General features: G+C 41.0%; 1 protein-coding gene across 5 annotated transcripts in view; it reads right to left on the bottom strand.

The window, feature by feature from the left end:
• pacrg (PARK2 co-regulated) overlaps positions 1 to 20,969 on the bottom strand; it is a 152,925-nt gene extending 131,956 nt beyond the window's left edge. For 4 of the 5 annotated variants that reach the window (XM_085440908.1, XM_085440909.1, XM_085440911.1 and 1 more), the window contains exon 1: positions 20,739 to 20,969. In XM_085440908.1, coding sequence (XP_085297034.1) covers positions 20,739 to 20,810 — 72 coding nt within the window. In that variant the 5' untranslated portion in view covers positions 20,811 to 20,969. The remainder of the gene's footprint in view (positions 1 to 20,738) is intronic. The other variant, XM_085440910.1, reaches the window with a different exon arrangement.
• Between the last annotated feature and the right edge of the window lie 1,003 nt (positions 20,970 to 21,972).

Below are 21,972 nucleotides of genomic sequence, written 5' to 3'. Positions count from 1 at the left end.
AGCACACACCACTATTATCTGTTTGCCTTCTCTCTCTTTTTTTTGTGTGTTTTCTCATTCTCTTCATTGTTGGAGTTTTTTTTTTTTTCCTTTTTTCCAGCTGAGGAAATAGCTGAGGAAATAGGAAGCTGTAAGGCTTGCAAGATCACTGCTGCTCCAGCCTGCAGGAGTGACAAAGCCCTCATATCCAGGTAGCTACGGCGGTGGTTGAGCCACGCTGCACGGGGAGGCTAAAAATAGCTCAGACTGTCCAGCGAGGAGAGAATGAAGCCAGACTGCATTGACTGGCTGAGCAGCTTTTATGGTCAGGAATGATGACGCTGCAGTCAATTCAGTGGCCTGTGTTCATAGCAGAGGTGTTGCAAGCTTCAAAGTCACCTCCCTGTTTTCTCTTCAATTATCATCACCGGCAGACAGTTCACGTCAACATTCATATGCATGTGTGCATATGAATGTTGCCAAACACAGAAGCCCCTTCCCCTTTGTTGCTGATGTAGGCCACCATTCCCAGCAGCTTACAGAGAACTATAAGAGGAATAGCGTTGTGGGGAGATTACCACCTGCTGTCTTCCAGATGTCATTCCTGTTATTTGCCTGCTGCTTTTCTGCCATTTTTCAGAAGTGTTTCTAAAGCTTTTGCATGCTGTGAGGAAACCCACAAAAAATAACTAGCCACTAACTTTGTTTATCTCAATTTGACTCCTAACATATACTCTATGAGGAAAGCTATACAATCCTCACTTAAGCAACTTAAGCAACGTCTATGTGTGAGAAACTCTGTATATCTGCGAAAATGTGTTGATAAATTGTAAATATTAGCCTGGTCTTTTCTTCATTCTGTGATTTAGGTTTATCTTGCAATCAAAGTAAAAATAGTCATATAAGAACAGGATTTGATGTTATAGAAAATGTGAGAAACCTTCTTTGCAAACCTAAAATCATCCCTGTTCTAAAACACTGGCATAAACAGAGAAAAAAAAAAGAAAAGGCAGACAACTGCACAAGAAGATAACCTCCCGCCCTTCTGTAGAGGCCATAAAGAGAGTCTGCAAGACAACAGACTACAGAACAGAGAGAGGTGGTGTAAGGCAATAAGTGTCTGTTTTGTGTGCCCCTGGAGCACATATCAGAGAGTCATAACAAGGCAGTGCTGGTCAGATGAGCTCCAGGCTGTCATTTCTCTCCTTCGTCTTCACTCTGCCTCCAGATCTGTTTCCTCCCTAATGCTGTTGTCCACTCCAACTACATTCACCGTAAACCTGGCTGCCGTTAGAACCACCGAGGCAGTAAAGCACAAACACGCGCTCGCACACCACACATGCTGAGTTCCCCACGGGCAAGCCGAGCAGAGGTGTGATTGAACAGCAGCAGGGCCTTGTGCTCCTGTCATTTATAAAGGTGTCATCATGAGAAACAGAGATGCTCCCTCTAACCTTATTAGTATGGTTCTCATAATGTTGACATACAGAGTGAAGTCGAGCACCCAAAAACAGGCAATATAGCAATATATGCGATATTGTATATTGTATATAAATTATTTCCCAAGACATTTCTCAAATGGAGGTTATTTTGGTTCAGGAGTATTATCATTTTTCCTTATCAAATAATCAGAAAAAACAGGAAAATGCATGGATGCCTGTCAAATAAGCTGACGCACTCATGGGCTTTATTGTACACAAAGCAATCGTGCTTACTGTTGCATCGCCTCTCAAAGGGCCGTTCTGAGCCGAGAAAAATCCCAAAAATGAGAGATAAAGGTGACGCATGAGACAGCTACTGAAAATGCTGGAAAGAACTGGAATAAGAAAAACCAGAAAGACAGAGAAGAATATACGGGATAGAAGCAGGAAGCAGGGGAAGGAGATGGAAGACTTGTGGATATGATAGGAAGAGGGAGACAGGGAGACAATAGGTGTGGCTCATCAATTCTGAGGGTGAGTTCAGCATGGCGGGGCTGCCGCAGCGTGTAGGTGATCCATCATTTTGCCTGGGCCTTCAGCTCCACCACTCTCTCACATCTCTCCATCTCCAACACCACCTTAAAACTCCCTTGAATTCTTCTGATAGATGTCTGGTGAAGGCTTGTCAATTATTGACAGCTCAGGATTGCCTTTGCTATTGCACTTCTTGGAATTCCTGAAATGTGGCTCATCTCCCATCACCTTTCTGCAATTTGCTGGGGGGAGAAAGGTATTTTGCTGCCTTGCATTTGTATGGGGAAAAAGGTGCCACTGCAACTTGCATCACCTGTTCACTGAAGGGAGTTAGGTAGTTGCTAGCTTTCTCACTTGCTCTTTCTCTCTCTCTGAATTTCCTGAGTGAGAAGTTATTGAAACCTACTTCCATGCACAAGGCCGCTATTCCCGATGGAGGGTGCGGGGTAAGTGAGTCACAGAGGATGGAACAGAAAGGCAGAGGCTCTCCTGATAAGGTCAGCTTGCACATCGCTGCCACTGGCAACAAAATTAGCTTGGTTTTTTTACAGAGCATTTTTCGCCGCCATATAGCCCAGCCGACTGCCTGCCCGCTGGTCACAAGGGATGCGACGCTGGGTTACACATGCATACTTTAGTCTGAAAATTTAAATGAGCAAGAAGACAAAATAATGGAGGTATTTAGGCTGTTAGGGAGCCAGTGTTACACAGCCATGTCCAAGCAATCATTCAACACAATATTTCTGCTAACTCATTCCCTCTGCAGGGCAAAGCACAGACTGGTGGGAGGCAGATTCCTTTCAGAAGAATAAATGCACAATATTTGTGCAACACTTCATTAATTTCTCATGACCAAACAGCAAGTGCAGTGAGTTTCATTATGTGCAGAAATTAGCCGTGTTGCGAGAGACAAGGTCGGATGAGAACAAATGGGTAAAGCGGCCTCACTGGACGGGAAAACCACAGACTGATGAAAGGTAACAGACTCTTTTGTTCTGAGTCACAGGTACATAGAGGTGCTGCTTTATTGTCATTGTGTCACAGGCGTTTGCGTCAACAATATTGTGCACACAGGCACAAGGGCAGGGATGTTAGTAATGAAAAATGACGACACTGCAAGGTAAAGACGGCACTACACGCCTCATGTCACTACAAAGACATGAGGATGAAACAGGTGACAGCCACCTACTATTGAACTGTGCTCGAGAGGGACAACTTTAAAGAAGAACTTCAAAAAGCATCGTCAAGCATTGAAGAGCGCCCCACTGTTTTCTGTCTCCTCTAGTTTAACCCCATCACTTAAAAGAACAGCACAGACACGGGGAGACGTTAAGGGGATGTGAAAGAAAGAGTTTGAGGTAGGAGTGCGAGAGGACGAGTGTAAATGAAAGAGGAGCTGTGCGAGGGAGAGAAAAGAGAGCGAGCGAGACAGAGCAAGGGAGAGAGAGAGAGGGAGGGAGAATGCCCTGAGTATTTTCCATCTTCTCTGTGTGGCCCACTTATCAGCCAGGCAGCAGGGCAGCCTTGTGCTTACGGAGCCCTATTGGATGATTCATATCACCAAACCACAGTTGAGATGATGGCACACAGTGAATAAGCCTGCATGGAAAAGGCAGAAAATGTTAGCTCCTGCTCCTTGTTAAGTGAATGGAAAACCAAATGCACTGAGCCTGGGAGGTTAAACTTTAGAAAGGAAAGACCACATGAATACTTATGGTGCAACACATATGCACAAGAGGTGTTGAACCCACATAAACCGTCATGCAGATGGACTCAAACAACTTTTATTTAAATAGATCTTTTAGTGCTACTTCTCATTTTTGCACTTTAGTGTTTGTTTCATTTGTTTAGCAAAATACAGAATGATAAAGATCAAGGGTGCAATGCTGATCAGACTGATGCAGATGATTTTCTGAACATTTAATAATACAAGTGTTTTAAAATGGAAGGCAAACAAACAAAATTGGCCAATATCTGTATCATCCTTTCATCTGTTTTCCTATTCACTTATCCAATTCAGGGTCTTAATGTTTAGTATTCCTTTTCATGTTTCATGTGTTCATGTTTCAGTATTAATGCCCTTTTGACTACTTCCCATTTCCCACCTATGTCTAATGATCAGTCACTCCTGTGTGTGTATATATAGAAATGTCTTCCCGTTTGTTCTCTGTTTGCAGTCTGCTGAGCTACTTTGTTTCTGCTCCTTTGTTTGTGCATCCCCTTGGTGAATCTTAAGCTCCTTTTGTATGTTTTGAACTCCTGTTTCATGTTCAGTTGTGGACTTTGTTAAAGTTTTGATTGTTGCAACATCAAAATGAAGGGCTTACGTTTTGTTCACTTTGTTTGCATCCGTCTCGTGCATGTAGGGCCACTCCAGCTTAATGCTGACATTTTCTAGCTATTTATTTCCGCCTGTGTGCCACTTTATAAATGTTTGGATCCTTTGCTCATACCAAGGCTGCTGGCTTGTGGCTGGCTCTGAGTTGTGTATGTGTTTTAAATGTATGAAACTCATAAACAGAAATATATGAGGCATCCCAGCCGGTAATCCGGCTGGATCAAGCAGCTGGAAATCAGCCATTCCCTCACAAACAGTTTACCGTAAGTCACATGACTGCATCGACTTTTACGTAACTGAGTCACTGTGACCACATCATTACACACACATACATGGAAACAAGCATATAAACATCTCTGTAAGACAAGCTGACTTTTTATTTTATTTCTGACTGTTAAAAGAGCAGGACATGCGCTGATCCAATGCTGTGAGTTTACAGCTCCAATCAGTAACAACACCTGAAGGTATTAAAACACAAATCAAATCAAATCAAATCAAATCACTTTTTATTGTCACATCACATGTGCAGGCACACTGGCACAGCACATGCGAGTGAAATTCTTGTGTGCGAGCCCCACAAGCAACAGAGATGTGCAAACACAACAACACAAACGAGCAAAATACAAGAATGGCCAACCTGAAACTAATAAATATATGTACAATATATAATAGTGTATGCATTTCTGGATGTGTATACTAAATATTTTCCTACGTGTGTGTGTGTGTGTGTGTGTGTGTGTGTGTGTGTGTGTGTGTGTGTGTGTGTGTGTATGTATACACATTTTTACAAATTAAATAGTAAAAAAATAAAATAAAATAATAATAATAATAATAATAAAATATACAGAGTTGAATATGTGCAAAACAAGTGGCATTTATATACAGTGTGGAGTGCATAATGTTGAAGTTCCAGTAGTGAAGCTGAGGTGTCTATGACGTGTTCAGCAGTCAGATGGCCTGATGGAAAAAGCTGTCTCTCAGTCTGCTGGTACGGGACCGGATGCTGCAGAACCTCCTTCCTGATGGAAGCAGTCTGAACAATCTATGGCTGGGGTGACTGGAGTCCTTGATGATCCTCCCCGCTTTCCTCAGGCACCGCTTCCTGTAGATGTCTTGGAGGGAGGGAAGCTCACCTCCAATTATCCGTTCAGAGCACCGCACTACTCGCTGGAGAGCTTTGCAGTTGTAGGCGGTGCTGTTGCCATACCAGGTGGTGATGCATCCAGTGAGGATGCTCTCAATGGCACAGTGATAGAAGGTCCTGAGGATGCGGGGGCTCATGCCGAATCTTTTCAGTCTCCTGAGAAAGAAGAGGCGCTGCTGCGCCTTCTTCACTGTTTTGTTTGTGTGTACTGACCACGTAAGATCCTCAGCCAGGTGTACGCCAAGGAACCGGAAGCTGCTCACTCTCTCCACAGCAGCGCCGTTGATGGTGATGGGGGTGTGTACTTCTCTGCACCTCCGGAAGTCCACTATCAACTCCTTTGTCTTTGCGACGTTGAGGGTGAGATGGTTGTCTTGACACCAGTGGTTCAGGGCGCTGACCTCCTCCCTGTAAGCCGTCTCATCACCGTTGGTGATAAGACCCACCACTGTAGTGTCGTCCACAAACTTCACAATGATGTTGGAGCTGTTAGTGGCTGTGCAGTCGTAGGTGTAGAGTGAGTACAGGAGAGGGCTCAGTACACACCCCTGTGGAGCACCAGTGTTCAGTGTGATGGGGGATGAGGTGATGCTGCCCAGTCTGACCACCTGGCGTCTGTCAGACAGGAAGCTAAGGATCCAGCTGCAGAGGGAGCTGCTCAGTCCTAGATCCTGCAGTTTCCTGTCCAGCTTCGAGGGAACGATGGTATTGAATGCTGAGCTGTAATCTACAAACAGCATCCTCACATACGTGTCTCTCTTCTCCAGGTGTGACAGGGCAGTGTGTAGTGTCAGGGCTATGGCATCATCAGCTCAAGGCCGTGAAATTAATGATACACACAAGAGGACCTATAGATCCCTTCCATTGCCACTTCTGCTGCCGAGAATCAGGAATTTGACTCTCCTTCCAGTTTTACTCACTGAATAACTAGCTTCTTGTCAATAACCATCCTCATATCTGCATTTAAAAGAGGACTAACTGAAAACCACCTCACAGAAACTTAATGTTCATGAACTCAGTATAACAACACGCTTTGTTAGTTGTGGCCAAAGCTCAGAAACATCTGCATGACTCATCCAGAAGTTTAAACCTAACCGCGTGTCTTATTTGCAGGCAGTAAGAAGACAGCCACTTCAGCAGATAAGGACGCATTAGTGGAAATTAAATAGCCAACCAGGGAAATGCTGAGATGTGCAAGAAGGCTAGAAGAAGCCTAAGCTAGGAGATGAGGTGATTAATGGTGAGACCAGCCAACAGGTAAACACAGGTATGACCACATACTTTAGAAAGGGAGCGGCATGTTAGCGGTGGAAGGGTTATTAACAAGCCTCCGGGGGCAGGGACAGGAAAAGAACAGACCCAGAGCAGCAGGAGACCATCGATTTCACCACAGAGATGCAGACAGACAGCCATAAAGATGAGACAGGAGAGCGCAGGTCAGTCTGCAGCTTCATCCACAACACACCACAGCCACATACACACACATTCCCAGGTGTCACAGGTAGCCCAGCACTGACAGATCCCTGAGGAGCATTGGGAGGCGTGAGGAGATAAGCAGGCTGCACATGGTAAGCGATACAGGTTCTACCTCTGATATGGGAATATTGTTTAACACTGAAGAACATTATCTAGGTGATTAGTATGTATTGCAAAACGAACCCCAGGCCCTTGGTCTTATCGCAAGCCCAGTGTGACTTTCTATTCCTGGAAATCAGTCTTGCTGCCTGTAAGGCCGTCTGTTAGAAACGAAGCTGGAAGTTTGCTTACAGAGACCAGAGGTCTGAAATTTGACCTTTATACAAATTAAAGGGAAGAAAGCACACTGAAGGCTACATCACTGCGACCAAACACCCTACACGGTCAGCTTGCCAAAATCAGCTGAACTCACCAAGTCACACAAATGCATCTTAGGCAAAAAGTTTTGTTTGGGTTATAGACAGTGAAAAATAAAAGACCAGAGGGCTACTATTGTGACCTCCTGCAAAGATACTTCTTTGAATGGCAGTCCCTCCAATACAAAAGAAAAAAATAAACATTTTGCTGCCCAAGTGCCTTAAAAACAGGCACTTCTCCATCTTCTCAAATCACACACTGAGCTTGTTGCTTCAGCAGCTCTCTCAGAGAGAGAGGCGGCACTTTTAGTTGAGCTACAGGGAGGCAATAACACATGCAGACAGTCAAACAAACAAACAAATAAAAAGAAACTAAAGCAAAGCCATACCTCAAAGCCTGCTGTGCCAGCAACACCTGGCTTTTGAGCTGATTTATTCAAAAAACACGATTTCTACTAAAGTCATAGAGATTTACTTCAGTGTCATTCTCTTACAGTGCGATCCATTCATCTAGCTACCCACCTTCTATTCAATCACTCCTCCTACTTCTCCACCTCTTGCTCTGCATTGCAGGTTGCTGATGCTCTGACAGTGAAACAGGTGTCTAGGCTATTAGTATGAGTCTTGCTGCGCCACCTCCTCTATCTCACACCTTTGATGACAGGCATAAATCAAGGCTGTGTGAATGAGGAATAGTAAATAACGGGTTTGCTACAATAGCAAACTGTGTGCCTCCAGTCTTGTTCTCAAACACCAGTGATTTAGCTTACAGTCAGCATAAAAGATGTCAGAAACAAACCACACCAGCGCAATCATTGAAGAGATTATTTTCCTGTTCATTTAGCAACAGCAGAAGTTCAATCTGAGCAGCACATTCTCCTTCACTCATAAAACACTTACCCATTACGGGATGTGCTACGTCATCCTCTCCCTCTTGAATTTTATCACTCTTCTATATCTTTCCCCTCAACTGCCTTGAGTTTCCTCTCATAAAAAGGCTGCCTGACTCTCCTTGGCTTGAATTTTTATGTCTTTCTCTGGCCCATCTCAGAGGAATATTGTCAAGGTAATATGATGATGACCCTTAAGACTCCTCATTAAATCACTCAGTATCAGAGCATCAACTAAAAGTCTAAAGTGTTATCATAAAAGTACAACCAAGACAGTCCAGACGACCTCAAAAAGAAAAAAGGCGGCAGGGAATTTCTTTTATCTTTTATAACTGAAGGTCTTAGCCACAATATCTTACATTAACACTCACATCAGCATCCATGTCACAACCTTATTCAGACAGCCAGACAGACAGTCCAAACAAAGTCAGTTAGATTCAACAACACTAAAGAGATGGGTGTCAGAGTGGCAGATGGAAAGTTGAGCATCTGTCACTGTGCTGAACCATTTGGCTGAAATCAAAGGGAGATGAGCTCCTTCAAAGGACAGGCAAAGCCTTGTCTGAGGCCAGACATGCTCTGGTGTGCTCCGAAGATAAGGGCCAAGAGGTTATATTGCTTTTCTTCTGTCTCTCCCTTTGTTCTCCTCTGTCTTAAGGGAGTGGGAGGGATAGAGGGAAAAATACAGACAGAAGTAGAAGAGAGAGAAAGGTAGAGAAAGGCAGAGAAGGAGAGAGAGAGAGGGGGAATGAGTCATGAACAGGTTGCCTGTCTTCTTCTGCTACAGCTTGGCGTGTTGATCAAACACTCGTTAGTGGAATTTGCTTGGTGTTTCCGGACGACGATCGTAATGAGCAGAAGTGGCTGGAGCAGAGGGGGGTTGCTGGGCCGTGATGTGGATCACTTCTGACAGTATCAGAGTACTTTTCCCTTCCAGCTCTTCCCTTTCCCTGCCTTCTCCAGCTTGCTGCAGCAGAGCTGTTGCCTCCAGCACACCTTCAACTGGGAGCACTTCAGCTCAGCTGGATGTAAGGCATGAGCTAAATAGCAGAGTAATCCTCAGTGGAATTTCGAAGGGAACATACACACTGCTTCTAATCTCAAAGGGTTTGCAGGTTTACTTTCTTGGCACCGGGTGAAGAACACCACAGCCCTGGAGCACCATCTATGATGTTGGCTGCTGTGCTTTTTAAACTGCATCCATTGCGCTGCTGGTGCTGCTTTGCTCTGCCCTACCATCCCTTTTCTCTTTACAGAAAGCATCTAGTTAATAAGCATTGTGACAGACACATTCTTTTACATTTAAACACATTTGTTTTCTAAAAATCATAACATGGTTTCAATTGCTGTGTTCCACTAATGGATAGCAGATTTTGTTATTGTCCTTGAGGGGTTACAGATAAAAAGGCATTTTTGGTCTCTGTGCTGGTCAGCAAAATTCAAAAGGTCAGGCCAATGTTTTAGCGAGATGGAGATTTTCAAAGTAGGGGGTGGCGAAACAAAGGCCACCACTTGGTATTATTGGATTGGAACAACTGTGTTTGTCAGATACATTGATTTTTTTTGCCACTGGTCCCCATTATGTTGATGTAGGCAGTATGCGAGCTGTCACATCTGACCCTGTAGTCAAGTTCATAACGCACACTTAACATCGGACAATTAGAAGACTCAGAAGAGGCCATTCTCCTCTGGCAAGGACAAGTCAGTGCGACGGGTGATAATGATGGAGGATGTGTGTATGTCATCTAATATCTCATCAGTGTACCACACTTGATCGCATCCTCATTTATATTAAAGTTTGTCCCTGTCACAAGCAGGTATATTCTAAATGCACACACACATAACAGTATGACTTAATGTTGAGGTAAAATTATGAATACTGTTTTCAGCTATGAAAGAGTTCTTAACTGATAATGAGCCAAAGCACACGCTTAAAAAAGATGGCAAAATGCAGACAAACTGGATTTTAAAAAAATGTGGTCACAGACTGAAACTAATAGTAGTTTAATGGGCACACAATGTACACCACTCAAATCCTGCTGAATGGAAATTAACTATTTGGAGCATTTCTAATTATGATTTTAAGGACTGGTATTTAGGTCATATAAGTCACATAAAATAGATTATTATGGTTTATGAGTAGCACCGGTATATGCCTGGAAATGCTCTGACCATGCCATTCCTCATGACACCAAAGATGAAGGACTTAAAGGAGTGAGCAGGGACTGCGGTGCGACAATACAACCTTGTCCAAAAGAGGACACCGGAGAGAGGGTGCAGCTTCTGAAATACTGTCAGTATAACATTTTGGATGGCTTTGTGCAAAGGAATGTAGCAAAAAAAAGAAAGTGAAAAGAGCACTGCGATTTAAAAGGTTTATTTAAAAGGATTTATTTCTTGCTTCCTTACTGTCAGTCATTTTCAGATGTCTATCATGAAGTAAATATTTTGAAAGCTGCTCAAAGCACAGTATAAGCCCAATCAAGAAGGTTTATTGCATAAACCAAACAGCAACTCAAACAGAAAAACACATTACGTGAGCAAAAGCTAGCATTACGCGACATGTTAAAGTTTCACAGTCAGCCACCTTCACTCTGAACCACCACACACAAGCCTACTCATTGCAAAATAGAATTCAAATCACTGATTTTTTTTCCCCCTCAGACAAACCTGTAAATCTGACTTGCTTATGTAATCAAGCAACCTTGCAACTCTAGGCAGTAGCATGAAAGGTTCTGGAAGTGGCTACTTAGTGTGGTTTATCCATTTGCTTCACATGTGAAAGATCCTTGGTTTGATACTTGGAAAAAAAAACCTAGTGCTGGTCCCAGGCCTTGATAAATGGGAAGGCTGGCTCAGGAAGGATATCTGGAGTGAAAACTGTTATTGTTTATTGTTCCTGAAGCACAACAAACATGTGGTAGACTCAGCAAAAACCTGCCAAAATGGGCCAGGGACATGGTACTATGCAAACAACAAAGACTGAGTTATAACTATAAGGAAAAGGGATTTTATTTTATGGCAAAGTCTGCAAAATTGTTTTTATCAGATTTTATATATACGGTTTTGGGGATGGCTAAAACAGTTATTAAATAATGTTTTAAATGAATTTTCCACAATTAAGTGTGAGCAAGGTCTTAAAGATGACTGTTAAGTGACAAGGACTTCTAAAAATACTTTAGTTTATCCTAGGAACCACAAGTAAGCAGTTTGTGTCTAAAAAATAACTCCAATATTCCTCACAATGTGACTGGAGGCCAAGGTAATGCCTTCCAAAGTAAGCATGGTTAGAGGTCCTGCAGGCCTTAATGTCTTTAAGATATTCTTGTAACCTAACTAAATAGAAAGACAAAGCTGGGTATAATTTGGATATCAATGAAAATATATGTGTGAAATGATCAGGACCCACACAGTGTTCAAGTGTCACTTCTAAGCACCTTTATTTTTAAATACTGCGTTCCCACTGCTTCTGCACTGTATATATTCCACCGCAAGGCCAGCTTCCCAGCTCCTTTAAACACCACACACTAAAAAGGGGCAGAGTTCATTAGTTGTAATCCCTCTCACCTGTCCCCACCGTCTTCCCGGCACAGCCTCATGAGCCTACTGTACCACCCCTCCACTGCCGCAGAGCCAGAGACCACACCCGTGCCATGCCTATGTCTTCTAATAATGCTACCTAAGCTGAGCATGTACCATGTAAACAGAACTGGTTCTTCTGGTGACCCAGTGGTTATCACTGACTGATTTCTAGGCCTGCTTGATTGGGGTTTTATTAATCAATTTTACAGTGACTTCCAGCAACTTCCACTCACAACCATTTGGGAGAAAATCAATGTGAAAGCTGTAAAATACCCTGTCTTACAGCTTAGAACAGACTTCACTGGCAACATATTAAGCAAAATATGTTAAGAAAACACATTTTATGGTGATTCCTGATCATTTCTAGCAATTTTGTACCTAACGAACAAAAAGAAAAAAAACTGGCTGTTTTTATACAAGGACACTGCTCATAGAAATGGCGTAGGTCTAAATGCCCTCAGTGATGGTTATCACATGACATAGGGCTAATTAACTCTTGAGCCGAAAATAGGGGCCCTGCAAGGAGCAATAAACATTCGCTATTAAACGCTATCTAATTAGAATTCAAGCTACAAGGGCATGAAGGAGAACATAACAAACACAGAGGCCAGTATAATTGTCAACCAAGCTCAGAGGAAGGCAAACATAATAGATATAATCAGCTGAGCACTTCCTGTAAGGTCATGATAGAATGTTGTGGAAATACTTCCACATATCTGACTGAAGTTTACTGACGGTGTTTTTCCTCAATCGCGGAAAAGGTCACAGACATTTCAGCAGACGTGCAGTTCAGACGCCATGCTATCAATTATAACCTAATCTATTTGTTGATACCTGGCGAGAGAACATGAATCAGAGAAACTGCTTTTTGTAAGTTCTGCCAAATTTACCCTGAGCAGGAATGTAGATTTTCAATGTGATCTAAAATCCAGGATCAAAGCAAAGTTTCAAATGGGCATTGCAGAAGTAAACTTTTTTTCTCTTTTAAGGTGACTTTAAATTAGCGGCATTTCATGGATTTCATCTTTATATAATGCTTAAAATGTATTGTCATTTCTATGCAGTATTTCATGCAAAGAACAACATACTAAGTTATGAGGAAAACTGTAAGATGTCCAAGTCAGCCAATGTTTTGTGCGCTTAAGACCTTTAGGCTCCGTGGTTGATCGATAGTAATGGAAATGCCAGCAGGCCTCCAGAGTCTGTTGCCAATTTAACCTTTTTTGTACCATGACTCAATTCTTCCTCAAATAACCCAGCTGTTTGCTGGGATGGACTGCAGGCTTGTGGTGCTGATAAGATGAACACACGGGAGCGAGGGAAGGGAAAGACGGATACGGAAAAATAGTGCATGTGTCCCTACAAGTACTGCTGGTTTAGAAAACATTTCCGGGAGGCAGTTCAAGTGTGGCGGCCAAGCAGATGGGTGAGGACATCCAACTTTGCTCAGTATGCCTTGCCTTGCATAGGCAAGACACAACACAGACACAAAATACCTGATTGTGCTGCATGGGCAATTTATGGCTCATGCTGGGCACATTATGAGTCTCTGTGTCAGTAAACGTGTTCAGAGTGATGGGGAAGAATGATTTTGATGGCAAGTGAGAGTAGTAAATAGGCAGATTCATCTTCATAAAAAATTTCAAGGATTCAATCTTGGTCAAAAAGGAAAAAAACTGCTGCTATCGTTTATCTGAAATAGCCTCATTTTTATTTCAGACTCTTATTGTTGTCTTATTGTGTTTGCTATGATTATTCCACCCTATGGTGTTTTTCAGTGATTCGGGTTTAATCATTTTAAATCAAGCTTTAACTAATGCACATAAAGCTATTAGAAAAACTTTGAAATCTTCTAAACAAATCAAATTTGAGACAGCATTTTAACCAAGTTTACATCACATTTTTAAAGTGAGATTACATTTAATCGAGTTGTACTGAAATTCTACATTCATTTAAAGCCCTAATCAAGGATCAATTCGACGCTGTCACTTGTTTAATTTGTTCAGATGGATTCATTTATTACGATGACACTCTGGGGCTAGAGCATCGAAAACAAATAGCTAAGATGTGCATATACACATCTCTGACACACTCTCTACAAAGCATCCTTCCAAACTATCCACTAAAGCAAATTACTATGATACAATACAATTAAATCAAAATGCATCTATGCTCTGTTGCTTTTTAATTTACTGTCATTATTATTTAATTGATTTAGTTTACGATTTAGAGTGCATATGAAGTAATAGTCTGATAGCCCATTGTTTCTCTACATAAATGTTTTCATCTCCAGAGTGCTGGCTGGTTGAATAAAGGTTCTGAAATGAAAGAAAGAGAGAACAAGGGAGAGCAAGAGAATAGCAGGGGAGACTGTATAAGGGGCTGAGACATCTGCTCAGGTATATAATGATTATGCTGCGGGGGAAGGATAAGATATGGAGGTCACGTTTGCTGGCATGGAGTATCCTATCTGTCCCCTGAGGTTAGTGGGGTGAAAAGGCAGGATGACGGCAGGACTGGGGGATTGGAGTTAGCGGATAGTGGGGAGCCTTGTATGAGTCTTGGGGACACTGTTTGCTGGCCTTGGTTTTACCATAGAGACCAAGTAAGCAGTAAATGAGTTGTGATTTTTCAAAATCTATCATCTCAGCAATCTGCAGAGCCTTGTTACACAAAAGTTGAGGTTGGGCTCTAGTGTAGATTGTATCAATTTGCCCTCTAAGGTGAACTGTGCAGCAGAGCATGAGAGGGTTGTGTTCATGTACTTGAACATGTATTACGTTGCAGAGATTCAGACAGGTGACATATTACAGGAAAAACCAACATTAACTGTCGCTGTAAGGTGTTGGATGACCACATGGATTTGAGCCCCTTGATTCTTCTTCTACTTGCAAGGATGCAACACATTGTTTCCAAAAGACATGCCATCATTTTGTGTTTCATATGTTAGCCAAAAATTAAAACTTTTTAAAACTAGGTGGAACTGTAGGGACACACTGAAGATGCAGCTGGTTATTGTGCTGTTATTTCTTTAAGTTTATGAAGTATTAAGTATTAGTTAATCTGAGAAAGAGTGGTTGCACCTAGGGCTGGGCCATATCATACCGTTCATGGTATGATATGGCCCGGGGGGGTTGCACTAATAAAGTTGTGGAGTAGGGTATTTTGTCTTGCGTCAATTATATCGTCAGTTATATCGTTATCGCAAATTTTCAAATATATATCGTGATAAATATTTTTGGCCATATTGTCCTGCCCTAGTTGCACATCCTTTGGCACGTCCCTTGGCACACGAATCTCCAGATTTAGATCTTGATTTTGTGCAAATGTAAAAAAAAAAAAAAAAAAAAAAAAAAAAAAAAAAAGGTACCTCCAAAAATTGCCTGGTGCTTTTTAAAAAACTTTATTGCTCATAAAAGAATCATTACTTTAAAGCAGGGGTGTCAAACTCAAATACACAGTGGGCCAAAATTCAAAACTGGAACAAAGTCGCGGGCTAACGTTAATATTTATTGAATTATATTTATTCCTCCAGATATAAGAATGAATCTTTTCTTTCTCAGGGCATGACAATCATCAGAGGTCATATATTCTACTCTAATTTAATCTTCAGTATTCGATAAATCAATACCCAACCCAGAAGACAGATCTGTGAGCTCAATAGTTATTGACCAATGTTTTTATTTTCAGAATGGTATTCATGCAGCGAGATGTAATAACATGCCCTGATTAAACACCTTTGACTGGTTGCCCACATCTCTGACTCTGACAACTCAAACAAGGTTGACTACAGAAATCTGCTTCTACCAAGTATATACATAGTTACTTAGTTTTGTGAATCTCCAGAATTTCACTGCAATACTTGCTCTGTCATTCCATTCAGCCACAGCATAGGTGATGAACAGGAGCTCAAAGTTGAACCAAAAACACCTGAGAGGAGGAATTGACTGTCCTCTGGGCTCAAGCAGCTTCTCCTTATGACAGGGAAGAAGGTGAGGCAAAGGTAACGGGACACTCTGCCACTCAGAACAACATGTGCCACAAAGTTTGGAATCATAATCCCAAATACAGTTCATAGCTCCACTGTGCGAAGCATTAGCGCTAACGAGCCAGATGCTAACTGTGTTTTAAAACGGTTGAACGAAAAACTAAGCTCTAACTGTTAAGGACTGATTACACCTGTGCCAGATATATATAAAGATATATGTAAAGAATGTGGTGGAAGAGTATATTAATTATTGTTTTCATGCTTTATTTCTCTTTTATGACAATATTTTATGACAAAATATTTCCATACGATGCTGAAAATAATTTGTGATGTGTATCATTCACTCACACCATTTTTGGGGGCATTACTTTCCATGTAAAGTGTGTGTAGTCATATCCATTCATTTTTCTGCACTGCGCAGCTGTTTGCAGTCGCTCTCCAACCTGTTATTTTTTTCTTGGTTTTTTTTTTTTGTTTGTTTTGGGTATTTCTTTTTGTCATCAAGCCAGAATAAGCCTCTGACACAGAAAATAACAGCTTTGTTGCCCTCTCTGTATGAAGCGTACAGTGACGACCTCCCACCAGAATGTAAAGTGCATCTTATTTCTCTTTAAATGCTTGAGGATGAATCACTGGAAAAAAGAAAAAAAAACGGTGGAAGGGTTTCAGGGGCCTGTGCTATTGATTCAATTTCTATAACCACAAATACTTTAAAGCATAATAAGCCTATGCTTCAAGTCCCCATATCCTTTCAAGGCTTGAAATGGCCTTGTCGTTACCTACAAATCACAGCTCTCCGCAAAGCTGCCCTCTCTGGAGTGAAATGTCCGTGACCACGGGGGACAAAAAAAAAAAAAAAAACAGGGAGCAAGAGACACAAGCAAGCCCCTGAAAAATGTAATGGTTTTTGTTGAAGATTTAGCCAGTGGTATGCCGGTGTGCGCGCATCATTCATGTTCCAGACACAGCAGATCCTCTGGGGAGATGGTGAATATTAAAGGGCTTTGCAGGAGCCTTCCTCATGAAAGCTCTTGACAACAGATTTGTTTATGACCTTCAAGAAAGGAAGAGCGAGTCAATGATAGCTCTACACAGCCTCTTTTGCATCTCAAGGTGGACGCGGCTACAAAAAAATAAAAGGCAGCTGTGGCTTCAGGTTCAAGTATTTGTCATTGTCATCAGAAATGTGCAGCCCTTCTGCAAATATTCATCACATATAGGCAAGATGTCTCAGACCTGAGAACCAAAAACCTTCTGACAAAATGTTTTAAAATGATGCTCATATTCATTCAAGAATGCCACACTTTCCAATACAGTACCATAAACGGCCATGAACCAACTCAAAGCTGTCAACATAACAGCTTTACAACAATAAATCTAAATGTAAGGAATTCTTTGAACTTACAGATGAAAGAAAAGTTTTCATTTTTTTACTAATTCAGCATGTCATTCAGCATATTGTCATGTTTTTTAGTATGCACCCTTTAAGAAATAAGCTCTAATGAAGAGCTTTGTGTTCTCTAGGAAATAGGGCTAATTGTCAGAGCGTTTGGGGGGAAAACAGTCAGATTTAAGCAAAATATAAACATTGTGGTTGCCTCTGACATGCTTTGCCTTTAACCAGCTGCCACTGCCTTTGTGCCAACCGAGAACGACTGTAAAGGCAACAATAGCCCTTTGAAAAGGGACAGGTTTTGTTTTTTGTTTTTGATACACCCTGTATTTACAATGACAGAGCAGACGCTCCTGAAGTCAGGAGGGAGGGGAAGGTTGTGGGATCATTTGGCTGTTTGCTTTCAAAAAATATAGTTTACTCTTGTTGGCTTCTACAAACGTACACCCTACCTTTAATGATCCTTTTTGTCTGGCAGGTAGGCCAAGACCCTGACTTTTAACAAGCTGGTTAAAGTGCAGCCTGAGCACTGAATCATTCCAGTTAATCTTCCAGCCTTGCTTGACTCTGGAGACTTTTCGTGGGTGAACTGGAGCAACTTTTATTAAAGCTACATTTAAGTAATCTGACAATGTGTGACTATGACACCACTGCTTGTGTTTAAAGAAGACCTATTATGCTCATTTTAGCTCAGAATTTTTATTGTTGGACTAGAGTAGCTTTGCACTCAGCATTCAAAATGAATCATTACTTATGTTGTGCTGGTCATTGGTGCAGTTTATCCTTTGTGTGAAACACACATTCAGCCTTTTACCAACTTCCTTTACATTTGCTTCCATTTGTAAACAGAAGGCTTGACCAATAAGATCACCCTTTTTGGGATTTCAACCTTTTTTGACATAATATGGACCCAAGAGTAAAAAAAAAACTGTAAAGTGTTAATTCTGGCCTCATTCTTTGAAAGTTTGACAATGTTTTAATTAAACAAGCATAAATGCATATGCATGGCTATATGTATACCACATACGTTTGGGTCATTATTATGCATCTGATTAGGCACACTGTTCTGCATATAGTTAAAGCAATGAGTCTATCTGCTTTATCTGCTTAACAGAAGTCTATGCATTTCACTGTTATTTCAGGGAACTGATAAAGAAAAGTAATTTAAAAATGTTTAAAAATATTTTAATACACTGTTTTTTTCCTTTGCCGGGCACTGAAATTGTTTGTGATGCAGTAAAACCCCTGTATATGTCACTGAAATAAAAGGAAAGACATTTAAATGTTCAATGTGAGACATCCCAGAATAGCAAAGCACAGCATAACTTTACTCCTCAGACACAGTAGTTTTTGGAAAACTCATTAAAAAGACTCCAGTAAACTATAAGTTATTTAAGTAAAATGATATGGAGTTCTGCACAAGACAGCAGTCAAGCCCAAATAAAATTAGATTTGGATTTAAAATAATAATCTATTTCTGGCCAGACAAAAACTAGTTTTACTGACCAATCAATAAAGTCCATGAAGTCAATAGAGACTAATGTCTACTGCCATACAACCTATTACACGTTCCTGATCCATCTTCATTTGCAGTAAATGAGAAGAAGAAAGTCTTTCTTTGGAAATTAGTCAAGCCCTTCAACAGTTTAACTACACTTGAGGTCCCAAATAGGGACTTCTCGACAAGGAAATCAAGATTCAGGAGGTTTCTTGTTTTTCTCAGTGTAAGACAAGAGGATGTACAAAAATAAATGCAGTTCCTTTTCTATTTGTAGCAAGGCAATCAAAAACAAAACTATAAGCTTTTAAGCTCAAACCACGTGCTACACACAACTCCACCACCCCACAAGCCCGTTAGTCTATAAAAGGAAAATGCTGTTATAAAAAAACAGCATTTGCATTTTTCTTAGCACACGGTTTCTGCGTTTCATAGCATCTAATCATTGCCATATAGCTTCTGAATGGGCTTTATACGTGTCATTTTAGTCCATAAATGTTATTGGATAATTTTAGAGTTCCCAAATGTCCATGTTTGTGTGAAACCCACTCAGGCTTGTCTGACCAAAAGGGTTAGGCACACACACACATACATAGAAGACAGATACAGTAGAATAATGGTTGAAGAGTTTGTTCAGGCATTCTGATTTTTCCTATTGCTACCTCAACTCTCTGGGTTGATTTGCGCACAGAGATTTTGACGCAGAGCAAAAAATAACAGACCATGCAATTTCTGGAAAAATGGCGGTAGGATTGTTGCTACCACCAGTCTTGACTCTGTGGCTTGCTGCAAAAAAGTTGGAGATAAATAGGTAGACTGAAAAGCTGAAGAGAGATAGCACTTGATATTAAAAACATAAATCAATAGGGGGTATTTATTTTGAAAATCTGTACCCCCTGAAGTGGATAAATGTGTATAACTGAGGTCTGCTGTTTTCAAAATTATCTGAGTATTGTGCTCATTGTCTGAAGTTAACTGTGGCTGCTTTATTTTTCTTTTAAATTTCACAGCATGAACGCATCATGATAACATCCACTAAATAACTGAAGACATTTATTTAGAAAAGGTGAGACTCCTGTTCAACTCTTATACTTATCCGGGCTGTAATCAACAGCAACGCTTCCTGTGTGAAACTGTGGTTTTTTTAGTAGATTACAAAATTTTAAAGCATATTGGCTATTCATTAAGGGCTGCAATAGGTTGGCGACCTGTTTAGAGGGTACCCCTACCTCACACCCCTATGACAGCTGAGATAGGCTCCAGTCCCTCCGCAACCCTTAAATGGCTCAGTGGAAGAACATGGATGGATAAAATGGTCTTCTTTTGATCAACTGTGTTCTTTTATTCTGAAAATTTGACAGTCACCTGTTCCCTGCTGTTAGTCACTGCCAGGTTCCTTACTGCTAGTTGTCCATCAGTATGTGTGTGAGAAAGAAGCAGACAGGAGGCTCTTTGAATTGTGAATGACAGCTTAAATAGTCTAAAACTGCAGTATGATCTCAGCTGGAATTAGATCAATATCTTGAAAACATTTGTTTTCTTTTCCCATAGCATTTATAAATAACTTTAAATTGGTTAAAATGTGTCTAACACCATTTCTAGCAGATCCCTATAGTCATATTTAAGCATTTGTCAGACAGAGACAAACATTTGTCAGGAGGTAGTGCAGATTGTCCACTAATCAGAAAGTTGTGTTATGTTTAATGCTAGACATAGCATTTAAAAGGATAGAATAAAAGCAGTGTGTCAAAGAAGTGCTCTGGGTGCTCAGTTATAGCAGAAAAGCGTTATATAAGTACAAGTCCATTTACTATTTAATGTAAAGAAACATGACAAGTACAAGCCAATCGCGAAGAGAGGAGATTCAACTAGCCAATGAGGTGAATTAGATTCAGTTACTTCCTGAATATAAGACTATATGCCAGTTCTCTCCAGCTGTAGCAGGTAAAGTTACAATGATAATGACATTCAATGTGACTAACTGTAACCAGCTCTATACATTCTTCCGTAATGGGCTTGGCACTTCTCTCACAAAATTGCTTATAAAATGCAAACCGTAAATTCTCCATCCCTGGGCTTCCAGGATGAACGCTCCCCACTGCTATTATAGCTAGTGCTAACTGAAACAACTACACTCACCACTGCGTTCTTCAAAGTGGCCTTTACGGTGAAGCCCTCTGCGTTTAGCTCCGTCTTCCTCCTCATCGACATTGCCACAGCTTTTATTGGTGGAAGTCCAAATTAACGAAGGGCAGTGTTGCTGCAATTACTAATTATTCTACGCGGCTCTAAAAACTTGACGCCTGTTGCGTTCTGTAGTGGTTGCTATCAACTTCTGAGACGCTTAGACCCGGTTGCCCCGGAGACGTGTGCGCCTCCTTGTTACCATAGAAACTATGGGGCGCCGCTGAAAATATGCAGATCAAAGTGTCGTGGTTAACCAGGGGCTGAATATTCACAATAATAGATTTAGGTTTTTTTTTTTCCCTTAGTAATATATAATGTTATTACGATAATACTGTTACAGCGACGAAGGAAACGAGGCTACTTGACCTTACTGGAAACTCAAAAATAAAATAAAAATGAGCTATTCTTAAATAACTTATTTTTAGTGTGGTTTTTTTTCATGATGGACATTAGATGGTTCATTTCAAGAGCATGCAGATATAGTTTTTCCATGATTAGAAAACATGTTTTTTTTTTTTTTTAATAAAACAGAGTTTTTCATGGTGAAGTGTTGAGGATGAATTCAGTCGTTGTGAAAAATTCTTATAAAAGATACTGCTCGATAATTTTAAAGTCCTTCAGGCTCAGACATCTCTCATCCTCATTAATGCTTTTATCTGTGATGTTCTGGACCTGTTGCAGAGCCTTGGGTTGTATGGGCTTGTGATGTCTACAATTGCCATGACTTTTATTCCTCATCTATGTTAAAAACAACTAAAATGATCAGCCTTGGTTTCCTTAAGAGGTGGGGTCATGTCTGAGCTTTCTTACACCAGTGTGTAGATGGGATGGCAGCATGACTGGTTCTTTACTATTCTGAGCCTCACCTGTTCCATCTCAGCCATACTGATGCAAACAGGGGTGTGTATCTTGTCCTCCTTTCTTCTTAGTTCATCAACCAGCCTCTCAGTTTTGCTGATGACAAGCAGTAAGTTCATCAAAAGTTACTGATTTGACAAACTCTTACCACTCTTTCTGGTTGGTGGGTTAATCCACAGTCTTCAATATAAAGGGATAATGCATAGTAAATGTGCATTGAATGGGTCAAACAACCCGTCAAAAGATCTACAATGTTGTTGATGTCAGTAAGGCAAATTGGTGTTCTCATCGCTTCTTTTTAATCTACTCTGCTGCAAATGTCAAAAAG

This window comes from Copadichromis virginalis, linkage group LG19, assembly GCF_057382275.1.
Source record: "Copadichromis virginalis isolate Kocher_CV1m ecotype Utaka linkage group LG19, C_Virginalis_male_GT1.1, whole genome shotgun sequence".
Lineage (NCBI taxonomy): Eukaryota > Metazoa > Chordata > Actinopteri > Cichliformes > Cichlidae > Copadichromis > Copadichromis virginalis.
The sequence above is the reverse complement of the archived record's forward strand: the minus strand, read 5'-3'. Positions and strand labels throughout refer to the sequence as shown.